At 48.3% G+C, this 12,569-nt stretch overlaps 1 protein-coding gene across 3 annotated transcripts in view; it reads left to right on the top strand.

Moving 5' to 3' along the window:
• The window catches only part of FHL1 (four and a half LIM domains 1), a 45,080-nt gene that overhangs the window by 30,273 nt on the left and 2,238 nt on the right, over positions 1–12,569 (top strand). For all 3 annotated transcript variants that reach the window (XM_015424039.1, XM_015424041.1, XM_015424038.1), the window contains 4 exons: positions 1,733–1,914; positions 5,372–5,549; positions 11,574–11,743; positions 12,143–12,329. In XM_015424039.1, coding sequence (XP_015279525.1) covers positions 1,759–1,914; positions 5,372–5,549; positions 11,574–11,743; positions 12,143–12,329 — 691 coding nt within the window. In that variant the 5' untranslated portion in view covers positions 1,733–1,758. The remainder of the gene's footprint in view (positions 1–1,732; positions 1,915–5,371; positions 5,550–11,573; positions 11,744–12,142; positions 12,330–12,569) is intronic.

The following is a 12,569-nucleotide window of genomic DNA, read 5'->3' as shown; positions in this document are numbered from 1 at the left end:
CCATTATGGTCTAAAACTGGTTTCCCACCCAGTGTAATGTGTCATTAAGTCTGTCATTAGGGAAGGGGCGGGTTTTAGAAAGCAACTTAATGAGAAAGCTTTAGAAAAAGCAACTTAAATGAGCAAAACACGTTTTTTCACCATAGAGATACCAAGGGAAAGAACGACACGACTCTGTGCCCCTAGAGTGTCAAGAATCCACTTCTTCTTCTTCTTTTGCCATACTTCAGCATTTTTTTATTTTTAATTCTCTGTGGTGACAACAACATGCTGTTCTATCACGTTTCCTGGGCATGTGAACTTTTCTGATCCCATGTACTTTCTAGCGCTCTTTTATCAGCTGTTCCTGGTGAAGGGGAAGGATGTGGCCAAAGATCTTTTTGTACATGGATATATACAGAAAGTTACGAGACAGAAGGAAGTGCGGAGAGAGTGGACCTTTGCCTCAGAAGTGATCTCTAAGCTGGGGGATCTGCCTGGCCCAGTTTGTCTACTTATGTTTATTGCTGGGCCCTCATGCGAGGCCGATGGTGGCACTATAGCACCTCCTGGTGACACAGGATGGGAATCCAACCAAAGTCATACTTTTCAGGTGCATTAACAATACAATCTGTGTTCAAATGTGCTTTGCTTCATAAATCTTGTGCACATGCCAAAATGATGAGTTGACTCCCACCCCCCAATTAACCACCTCACTTTTATCTTTATAAATCAGTCAATGAGATGATCAAAATAACTTTAAACACTCCTCTTTGCAAGGGATATTCTGAATATATCTAGTTGTGGTGACAAAGAGGTGCAGTCTGCCTGGAGTGCAATTGAAATGAACAGAAATGGGATGCTAGGGGTTGGCTACACACCTAAGTTAACCCCCACACCTCCAAACTGGAGGCCCCCTGTCATTTCCACATATGTAGCCTCAACTGTTAGCTTGAGGTATGTTTGGGATTGAATGCGGGGACTCTTCAAACCCTGGTGCAATTATTTTCTGTACTCAACCTTAACTTTTAGAGCACGTGGGTGCCCACTGTGTTACTCTTGGCAAGTGTTGAAATGTAGGGTTGCCAACTCCAGCCTGGGAAATTCCTAGAGATTTTGGGGGTGGTGCTTTGGGGAGGAAGCTCAGCAGGCTGTCAGCTATGCTGCCATGAGTGTGGTGTATGTTCCTAATTGGTGTACATTCCTTCCCATGCGCTTAATTGCTTCTTTGCTGTAACGCATATCTCTCAAGGGCACTGGAGGAGTTGGTGTGTCTAGGTTTCGTGGGAAGTTTCTTACGTTCCCACCTTCTGCAGCCATTAGCAATCTGCCAAATGCCCGTGCGTGGGAGCCCATCTGATTGGGTACTACGTGGGGTGTGTGTGTGTGCATACGAAAGCCCTATATCCTATTATGCGCATAGGTAACCCGCCATTCCTAACAGTGTTCATGTTACTGCATCTATAGCTTTTCAATAAAAGTAAAACCTTCCTAGAAGCGCGTACTTCGTTGTCTTGCTGTGGATCCTGACACAGGCATGGGATGCCGTAGAGAGTCTGCCCTCCAAGGCTGCTATTTCCTCCAGGCAAACTGATCTCTGTAGTCTGGAGATTAGTGGTTTGTTTTGTGTGTGTGTGTCTGATTGGGTAAAAGCCCAGCCCAGCATTCAGAGCATTCAGATAGTGCTTATTGATTTCCTCCGTCCCTCACAAACTAACAATGGGATTCCATGTTCTTTTCCTTTACCCTGCAGGGCCCGGCAGCTACACTGTGGGCACCATGTCAGAACGCTTTGACTGCCACTATTGCCGTGACCCGCTGCACGGGAAGAAGTACGTGCAAAAGGAAGGCCGCCACTGCTGTGTCAAGTGCTTTGAGAAGTTTTGTGCAAACACCTGTGCGGAGTGCCGAAAACCCATTGGGGCCGATTCCAAGGTGGGGGACAGGGATGTCTGGAAGCCTAAATGATGCATGAATACTACGGGAATCAGGAAAAGGCTAGAGAGTGGGGAAATTGTTTGACAGTACCTGCACTGCACTAAGTACAGTACAGACACTTGCAGAGATCTGATGATTGTCAGGCTTGCTGGAATCAAACCTGGGTGTTATGGGGGAGAAGTAACCAATAGGCGTAGGAAACAGAAGGCAATTCTGGCCTAATTTTATGAAAAGCTAGGTTGAGGGTCTGGGAGGCAGATTAAAGAGGTAACTGCTGAGCACTTGCATTGCTGAGCCTCTCATCTCAGGCTAACCCCATAAATGCAGTCAAAGTAACTTTCTCTTTTGGAAGAGATTCAGACGAATAGTCTGCTGTGGGGACTATTTGTACATCTGCATTGGCTGTGCATCTTTCATTGTATTCAGGGTTTTCTGTGATCTGGATTATGTTAATCTGTCAGGGAGATCATTGTATAATCTTGTGAAAGGCCTCTAATGTATAATTTAATGCAAGGACGGCCATAAGTCTACATTTGAGGAAAGATGATGGAAATATATTGAGTGGGACCTGATCAACTTTTTGCTGGTGAAAACGGAAGATAAGTTCCCTTTGATTGCCAAAAAGGCTGTACTGATTATCAGGGGACCTCTATGGACAACAGCTGTGTGGGACATGGGCTGTACCAAACAGGGGAATTAGGAGCGATTGAGTGAAAAAGCCAGCTAAATCCAACCCACTGTGGTTCGAGTGTTGAAGTAGGATCTGGGAGACCCAGGTTTAAATCCCTACTCTGCTGTAGAAGCTGGCTGGGTGACCTTGGGCCAGTCACATACTCTCAGCCTAACCTACTTGACAGGTTGTTGTGAGGATAAAATGGAGGAGAGGAGATACTCTAGATTCCTACTGGGAAGAAAGACAGGGTATAAGTGAAGCATGCAAAAATTATGTTGCACTGCCTGATGTAACTCTTCTAATTGACTGGAGGTGTGGATCTCCATGGTTACTAGTAAGAACTTCAAGAGATAAGGGGCACACACACTTATCAGACATGCAGGGGTGGATTAAGGCTCACTGGTGCCCTAAGCACTGACCAATCTTGGTGCCCCCCCTCCTTTCCACACTGACCCAGTCCATTTTAGTTGTTGACCTGGCTGACCAGATAAACAATGCAGGTTGCAGCAACTGACAACTGAATTTGGCTCCATCATTCTGTACAAACTAAGCTTTTCACCCTTTTCCCAACGTTGTGGTGCCCCCTTTGGCCCTGGTGCCCTCAGCTCGTGCTTAGTCAGCTTAATGGTTAATCTGCCCCTGCAGACATGGCACATAACACCAGAAGGGAAAGATAATGTTATAGCATGGAATACCTTCCTCATAGACAGCTGATAAGTTTGTCTTTCTTGCAAGTGGAACATGTTCACCCCATCTTGGATACAGTCGCATAAAGTTTATGATCATTGAGGACAAGTGGCTTGTGGGCCGTATCTTTTCTCCATGTGTCTTTCCCCGTGCTTCCTCCCTCATCGAATACAACTCAGTTCCTTAGAAACAGTTTTTCCTTTAGCAATAGCAGATAAGATAGCTATTCAATTATTGGTAGCACAATCCCCAAATATGACCAATGATTTTCTAGAAAAATGGTTTCGGTATTTTGATTATATTTCTAATAGCCCGAACCCGAACTACAAAATGCCAGATAAATATCTAAGTGTTGCTTTATATTAAGTCATTTCTAGTTGTTTATTGCAGAAATAATGTTAATAAGTATACGGTATAACAAAGTTCACCCACTAGGTTGATTTATACAGTTTTTTAAAATTGGAAACTAGTAATAGAGAAATGTTAAAACTTTAAAGTCTGTTAATAATAATGACTAGTGCACTATTTGTTATCAATATATCTATTTTTGTGTTATACTGAAAATTTAATAAAATTGTTTGTTTAATACCTGAGGCAGCCACAGTAGTTACCTGTTGGGAAGAATTGCGTATGGAAAGTGCCATGACTCAGTGGTAGATGGTCTCAGATTGAATCTCAAAGAACCTGATATTTTGAGGAAAACTGTTCTCCACCTGAGATGTTATTAAGCTGCCTGAGACCCTGGAGAGGCACTGCCAGTCAATGTAGACAATATTGGGCTAAGTAGTCCAATGGTCTAACTTAATATAGCTCTTTTCAGTCATGACAGTTTTGCCCCTCAAACTACAAATCAGGGGAGATAGTGCTACCCATGATCCTCCTGTTACATGTGGTCACCATTTGTGTGAATAGGGCCCCAAACATTTTGCACCTTCATGGTTAGATAACCAGATTTTTTGAGGGGATGTGTTCATGTGTACCAAAGCTGGAAAATATGCTCATTGCCCTATTCACACAAAATGGCAACCATACTGACTGGGAAGGTTGCTGGTTGCACACTGTCCCTTACTTGCATTTGGGGGCTAAAATGAAAAGGGTTTATGAGGTAACTTCAGTTTTGTGTTGATTTCCCAGTCTCGTGACTCTCTGGCTCTTCAGTCATGGTACCTTCCTGCACTGGGAACAGAAGTAGATTAGGGCCTGATTTCCCTCTGCCCCACTCCCCAATAGGTTGCTAGGGTTGCCAACTCTGGGTTGGGAAATCCCTGAGGATTTGGGGGGTGGAGCCTGGGGAGAGAGGGGTTTGGGGAGGGGCAGGACCTCAGTGGGGTATAATGCCAATAGAGGTTTTGTTATTGTTCAGTCGCACTGTTGAGTCTGACTCTTCGCGACCCCATGGACCATATCATGCCAGGCCCTCCTGTCTTCCGCCGTCCTCCAGATTTTGCTTAATTTCATGTTCATTGCCTCAATAACACTGTCTAACCATCTCATCCTTTGCTGTCCCCGTCTTCTTTTACCGTCAATCATTCTCAGCATCAGGGACTTCTCCAGTGAGTGCTCCCGTCTCATTTGGTGGCCAAAGTATTTGAGCTTCAGCTTCAGGATCTGGCCTTCCGGGGAACAGTCAGGGTTGATTTCTTTTAGGATTGACTGATTTGATCTCCTTGCAGTCTAAGGGACTCTCAAGAGTCTTCTCCAGCACCATAGTTCAAAAGAATCTATTCTTCGGCGCTCGGCCTTCCTTATAGTCCAACTCTTGCAGCCATACATGACTACTGGGAATACCATTGCTTTGACCATACGGACTTTTGCTGGCAGGGTGATGTCTCTGCTTTTTATTATGCTGTCTAGGTTTGCCATCGCTTTCCTCCCAAGGAGCAGGCGTCTTTTAATTTCATGGCTGCTGTCACAGTCTGCCGTGATCTTGGATCCCAGGAATGTGAATAGAGTCCACTCCCCCAATCAGCCATTTTCTCCAGGGAAACTGATCTCTGTTGCCTGGAGCTCAGTTCTAATTCTGGGAGTTCCGCAAGCCCCACCTGGACGTTGGCAACCATGTCAATAGCTGGTGTTCTTCTTTCCTGCCTGCAGGAGCTGCATTTCAAGAACCGCTACTGGCATGACACCTGCTTCCGCTGCTTCAAGTGCTACACATCTCTGGTGAACGAGCCCTTCATGCTGAAGGAGAACAACAAGGTGTGGTGCAGCAACTGCACCACCCTGGAGGAGGCGCCCCGCTGCAAGGGATGCCTGAAGCCCATTGTTGCAGGTAGGCTGTCCAGCGTGCCTTGGAAGGAGGGGGGGCTGCTTCTGGGGGCTGAAGGTGGCCTTGCTGTTGCCCTGGGACTTACAGAACACCTCCTGCAGGCCCCTGACGCTGCCACCACTCTGGATTTAGGATCCCTTGAGAAGGCCCAGAGCACCCTCCCAAGACCTTCAGACCTCCCTTTTGGCCGAATAATAGGCATGAGGACCAGGCAGAGTAAACAACAAGGAAAAGGTTTATTTTATAGGAGGTCAAACAAACAAGGAGCAGGAATAATAACAGTATGTGGGTGAAAAGAAAAGAAATCAAAAGCCCTAACGCGTCTAAATATACGGTCCCTAGCTCACTATCTCCAGTGGCCTTAGACTACTCACCCCTCAGGATGAGGGTTTCTTCCCCACAGCAGCCTCCCTTCTGGCCCTGTTCTCTGGGAAGAAGAACAACTCTTCCTCTGTACTAGCTCTTTTGTTATAAGTCCCCTTTCTCTGTAATTGGCTAATTTTGGCTCCAAAACCTCTCAGGGGCTTCTGGGAGTTGTAGGCCTGGCCTCCTCCCCTTGCTACACAGGCTCCCTGGGCCTGCTAGGCCCTACTGGCACAGCCCAGATCATGACAGGGGTACACCTCTGGGTGATGTCATTGTACTGGGCACTTTGGGGGCAGGGTTCCCTCACTGGCCAGATCAGGGCTGGTGGATTGGGGCCCCTGAAAGCGGGCAACCCCATGCCCCCATTGGGGGACTGGCAACCAATGTTCCCCCTAAGCTGAGTTAGTGTAAGCTAGCTCACAGAATTTTAGCCTCCAGCTCACAGATTTTCGTCTTAGCTCAGGGAGGATGGCCCCAGAGCAAGCTAGTTTATGCAGTAGCCAAATCACTCACTCACAACTTTAATGCCAGCAGCTCACAAAGTAGAATTTTTGCTCACAGGACTCCACAGCTTAGAGGGAACATTGCTGGCAACCCTATCTGGTACCCCACTGGGAGCCCGTGCAGCTTGCACAGCACAGGTTGAATATGTGCCACTCATGGAATCCCCATCAGGACCCACGCTGCTATATTCTGGACCAGCTGCAGTTTCTGGGTCAGTCTCAAGGGTAGTTCTATGTAGAGTGAGTTACAGTAGTCTGGTCTGGAGATGACCGTTGCATGGATTACTGTGGCTAGATCAGGGCGGGATAGGTAGGGGGCCAGTTGCCTGGCCTGTCCAGCTAGAAGAACACCAGTCTGGCAACATTTATGATCTGGGCCTCCATTGATAGAGAGGCATCCAGAACCACACCCAGGCTCTTGGCAGTTGAAGCCAGCGTTAAGGGCACACTGTTAAGGGCTGGGAGTTGGCACCCCAAACGTGAATCCCCCCCTATTCAGCCACAGACCCTCAGTAGGATTCCATCACAGCTGGCTCTGTTTCAGCCATCCCACCAGAGCCTCCAACCCCTCAACCAGATTTGCTGGGGCAGTATCTAGCCGCCCGCTCATCAACAGGTATAGCTGGGTGTCATACGTAGTAAGACACGGGGAGGGGGAAACAAACCTAACCCAATACCTGGAATCAAGAACCACAAGGGTAAGAAAGAAGCCTGATAAAGGACCAGTGTTAAAAGCCTAGTGTATAATTGGCATATACAAGAATACATGTATTTATTAGAAAAACAGTTAAAAACGTATAAGGGCCCAATGAAAGCCTCATTACAAACTACAAGTGACCTGAACACAAGGGCCAATACAAGTGGCCTGACGTGTTTCCGCCCCTTGGGGGCCTTCTTCAGAGGTCAAAGAATTTGACGTACAGATAGACACATGTTACAGTGTTATATATTACAATGAAATAGCCAGGGCTCTTTTTGTAGAAAAAGCCCAGCAGGAACTCATTAGCATAATAGGCCACACCCCCAACAGCATGTCTCATTAGAATATTAGGCCACACCCCTGTGTTACGAGAAGGGTGGTCATCCAGCCACATCCACCTTTTGCTTCTTATTCTGTTTCAAAACCAATAAAAACATTATTTTTAAAACATGTTTCCAATTCCATACTTTTAATAATTAATATTATATTTATTTTAAAAGTAACATTAACAGTAACATAAGCAAACATCTCAAACAGGCCCCACCTTGAATTTCTGATTTCTCTGTGGGCATATGTGATCAGACTTCTCTCTCAGTCAGAGTTTCACACTGAGGTGTCCTGTACACGTTTTCTATGTAGGGGCACTATGAAAAATTGCCAATTTTTAAAAATGTAACACATAAAACATATTAAACAAGGTTCACAATGAGCTCCTTGTAGTCACTACCCAAACTGGAACCCTGGTTCTTATAACAGCAACATTATCACACAACCTTGAGAAAGTGTGCATGCTTCCTAATTATGCATAATGTTTCCTTCACTGTGGCCATCGAGCTCAATCTGTTCTAGGTGTGTAAGATCCAAAGATCTTCTTTGTGGTCTCTGTGCATCACACCCTTGGGAATAGTCTGCGCCTGCGCTGACCTTCATCGGTATCGTTAGCAAGCAAAAAGGAATTTTCGCGCCCATTCCCTGGTCACGCGCCGGGCTCCACTGCGCATGACCAAGGAGGGGCACACAGATCCCGCCAGTTCTTTTCTGACTGCCGCGCTGGTAGGACGCCTTTTGTCGGTCGGTAAAGTATTCGCCTTTGGTCTTGTCTTTTTCCCGATAGTTAGCATTTTTCTTTATTTTTTCTCTTAGAGACTTTTTTCTTCGGATTTGTTTTCGAACAGAACGTTTTTCCTCTCCGCCGGCTTATGGCTGCGCGGTGGGGCGTCTTCAAACGGTGCAAGTCCTGTGGTCTAAAGATTTCACATTGTTTATTGTGCCTTGGGGAATAACACCGTGTTTCTGCGTGCCCTCATTGCAAAAATTTTTCCAACCAAACGCAAAAGAATAGAGCAGCTCGACTGCGTATGGCACTCATGGAGAAAGCCCTTTCGCCACAATCTACTTCTCCGCTGGATCCAAAGTTATCTTTCCCCAAATGACTTTCCTGTTCATTTCTATGGGAAAGGTAGCCCTAAATATAACTAGGGCTGTTACAATGCCTTCCAGTTTGGCTCAATTTCTATTCAGCAGCCACAAGCAAGGAGCTGATTGTTTTGTGGGCTGTTCATGAGCAGGTCAAGTTTGTTCTGTGGATTACTTCATGACAATATTCAGACAGAACCTCTTGCGCTTTTCATTCTTGTGCACTGCGGGGAGGGCGCCTGGGCCTTCCAACCCCCCGACCACCTCCATTGCCGGTCACGGCAAGCCCTCGCGTGCCGCGGGGAAGGCGGGTGGGCCTTCCAACCCCCACCTGCCCCCATTGCCGGCCACAGCAGACCCTTGCGCACCATGGGGAAGGCCTCTGGGCCTTCCAACCCCCCACCCGCCTCCATCGTTGACCATGGCAGGCCCTCACGCACCGCGGAGAAGGCGCCTGGGCCTTCCAACCCCTCGCCCGCCCGGGGAGGCCGCCTGGGCATGCCACCCCCCCGCCCACCCCCATCGCCGGCCACAGCTGACCCTCACACGCCACGGGGAAGGTGCCTGGGCTTTCTAACCCCCCACCCGCCTCCATCATTGGCCGTTGCAGACCCTCGCGCACCGCGGGAAGGCGCCTGGGCCTTCCAACCCCTTGTCTGCCTCCATCATCGGCCACAGCAGGCCCTCGCGTGCCACAGGGAAGGTGCCTGTGCTTTCCAACCCCCTGCCCTCCTCCATCGATGGCCATGGCAGGCCCTCGCGCGCTGCGGGGGGTGCCTGGGCCTTCCTACCACATGTCTCCATTAATGGTGCCTGCCCTCAACGGTGCTTCTCCAGGGGAGAAGGAGGTCACCCAGGGCCTTCCCACCACCTGCCCGTCTCCCCTGACAGTTACCTTGCCTGAGGAAGAGTCCTTGAGGTGTGGAGGTGCGGCGGAGCAGCGATGAGCGGCAACGGAGCAGCAGCGAGTGCACATGCTCTACGTACTTGCTGCAGCTTCTTCTTCTACAGGGGTGGGGCGTGGGTGGGGAGGGGCAGGGAGGGGGTGGGGCAGGCTCAGAAGCTAGCCAGAATGCTGTTCTGGGGCGTTCTGGCCCAAAAATAGCCCTGGAAATAACAAACAATAAGTTGATACTGGACCAAAAAAGGAAAGTTCAGCAGCAAGGTTAATAGACACAAGACAAGGATGTTTATGAGGCCTCTTAAGATGAGAGGCATGTGTCAGGTGGCAAATGCACAACTGTTGAATTAGAACATCTTCCAATTCCAGTCCAGAAAATACCTATGTGACTATCTAATCAGAGGTGGAGTATCCTCAACAAGTAGAATACTGATGACATCCCAGCCCGAATCTCCGCACCAGTTGGGTGAGAGGGCACATGTAGATGTTAAACAACATTGGAGAGAGGATTGCTCCTTGAGGAACCCCATATACTAATGGGTACCCAGTTGACATTCTCTTTCCCAGCACAACCCTCTGTCCCTGGCCTTGGAGAAATGAGGTAAGCCACTTCAAGACTACCCCACGAACTCCTACATCAGTGAGGTGGTGGGTCAAAAGATCATGATCGACCATGTCGAACTCTGCTGTAAGGTCAAGCAATAACAGCAACACCGACCCACCTCGATCCAACTGTTTGTGGCGATCCCATGGCTGGGGTGGAAGCCTGAATGGGTACAGCGTGTATGCTAGAGTCCCTTCCTGCATCAAAATCTCCTTTCTCCATGAAAAGCTTGAGTATCAGGGACAATGTGTTTGTTTAATTAAAATATTTCTATGCTGCCTTTTGACCCAACTTGGCATCCTGGGGGCACCCAAATCAGGGACTGTAGTGACTGGGTAGGTTCATATGGGAGTAGGTGTTCCTTAAAATATGCTGGCCCCAAGCCATGTAAACCTTTAATGGTCAATACCATCACTTCAAATTAGGCCCGGAAGCAAACTGGGAGCCAGTGTAGCTGGAATAAGACTGGCGTGATATGGTCTCTACCACCTACTCCAGTCAACATCCTGGCTGCAGCACTCTGTACCAGTTTAGCTTCTGGACGGTGTAGAGTACATTGGAGTTGTCTAATCTGTATGTCACCTGGGCATGCACCACAGTGGCAAGATCTTTTCTGGTCAGGAAAGGCTGAAGCTGGTGAAAGGCACCCCTGGCCACCACTGCCACCTGTTCATCCAACAGGTCTAGCAGCAATCCCCCTCTCCAGCTGAAAACCTTCTCCTTTAAGGCAAGTACAATCCCATTCAGACCAGAAGACACCCCAATTCCTGGGTCAGACCCCCCCCCCAGATAGCACCTCTCTTTTGTTGGGATTAAGTTTCAGCTTCTTAGCCCTCATGCATATTAAAGCTGCCTACAGGCGCCTGTTCAGTTTCCAGACCCTCCTTGGCATCCTCTGGAAGCATAAGAGAGAGCTGAATGACATCTGAACGTTGGTGGCAACTCAGCCCAGATCTCTGGATGACCTCTCAAAGTAGGTTCATTCAAAAAGCATGGGGGACAAGGTGGAACCTTGTGAGACCCTGTAGGCCGAAGGCCAAGTGTCAAGCAGCAGTCCCCCAGCACTGCACTCTGAAAAGACAAGGGTTCTCACGTAGGCCATGCTGGTTTTCTATATGTGGGGAGTCTTTGATATGGGAGAGCATTCAAATATTTTGATTCCCACCTCCATTTTGAAGTGTTGCAGTCTCAGGAAGGTTGTGCCATGTGACTTTCCCTCTCTGGGCCTGTCCATTGTTCTTGGCCTAATGCTAGCCGAATCTCATCAGATTTCAGAAGCTAAGCAGCGTCAGCCCTGGTTAGTACTTGCATGGGAGACTGCCAAGGAAGTCCAGGGCTATGCAGAGGTAGGAAATGACAAACCACCTCTGAGCGTCTCTTGCCTTGAAAACCCTACGGGGGTTGTTGAAAGCCACCTGTGACGTGACACTGTTTTCATCACTGTGTCCGTTGACTGAAACGATGACTCTCACAGTTTTATTTCCACTGCAGCTGACAGTGTACAAACTAATGGTGGGTTCCTGCCTTCTCTTTCAAGGTGATCAGAATGTGGAGTACAAGAAGACCGTCTGGCACAAGGAGTGCTTCACTTGCAGCCAATGCAAGCAGGTGATCGGCACCGCCAGCTTCTTCCCCAAAGGAGATGAAATCTACTGTGTCTCCTGTCATGAGCATAAGTTTGCCAAGACCTGTGTGTCGTGCAAGAATGTAAGTTGTAGTCGTTTCTGCTGCAAATGAAATGGTTATTGCTTTCCCTTTCTGACTCCCCTTTTGAGGGGGTTCCCATGGACTCTTATTCCCATTTTACAGATGGGAGACTCAAAGCCCAGTGAGAGTGACTGCCACTGTCAGGAAGCCTCCCCTGGCTTGCTTTTTGTGTTCCTTTCTAGCATCTTGTTAACTGGGCCACATGCTGAGAGCAAAGCATTCCTCAGCCAGGCAACATCAGGGGAAAGCCTCTGTGCCCTGTCTGTTTGCCCTCCATAATGCTGGACTAGCTGGACCACTGGTCTGGATCCTGCAGGGCCCTTCTTATGTTCTTAATACGGAAAATATAGCGTGAATCACAGACAAAGCACCCACCACTGGCTCCCTTCCCTATTCCAGGCCATCACTTCCGGAGGAGTCTCCTATGAGGACCGGCCTTACCACGCAGAGTGTTTTGTGTGTGCCACTTGCACAAAGAAGCTGGGTGGCCAGCGGTTCACGGCTGTGGACGACAAGTTCTATTGTGTCGATTGTTACAAGAGCTTTGTTGCCAAGAAGTGTGGTGGCTGCAAGAACCCCATCACAGGTAGGCAAATGAAAAGAGTGTGTAGGCAGACCTCAGAGGGGTTGAAATGCTGATTATGCAAGCATCCCTTGAAATCGCAATGGCTTGGCCCCTGTGGTAAATTTCTGTCAGTGGTATTTCTGTCAGTGGTATGGAACTTCCTCACCTCTCCCCCACCGTAGCCCAAAAGTGCTCCATGAAATGATGCTTCTGTGGGATGGAGGGACAGCTTCAAGGGTAAACTGAAGGCCTGCAGCAGGA

Source organism: Gekko japonicus, unplaced genomic scaffold, assembly GCF_001447785.1.
Source record: "Gekko japonicus isolate JY-2015 unplaced genomic scaffold, Gekko_japonicus_V1.1 scaffold575, whole genome shotgun sequence".
NCBI classification, from domain to species: Eukaryota; Metazoa; Chordata; class Lepidosauria; order Squamata; family Gekkonidae; genus Gekko; species Gekko japonicus.
Note: the sequence above shows the minus strand (reverse complement) of the source record. Positions and strands in the feature narration are given on the sequence as shown.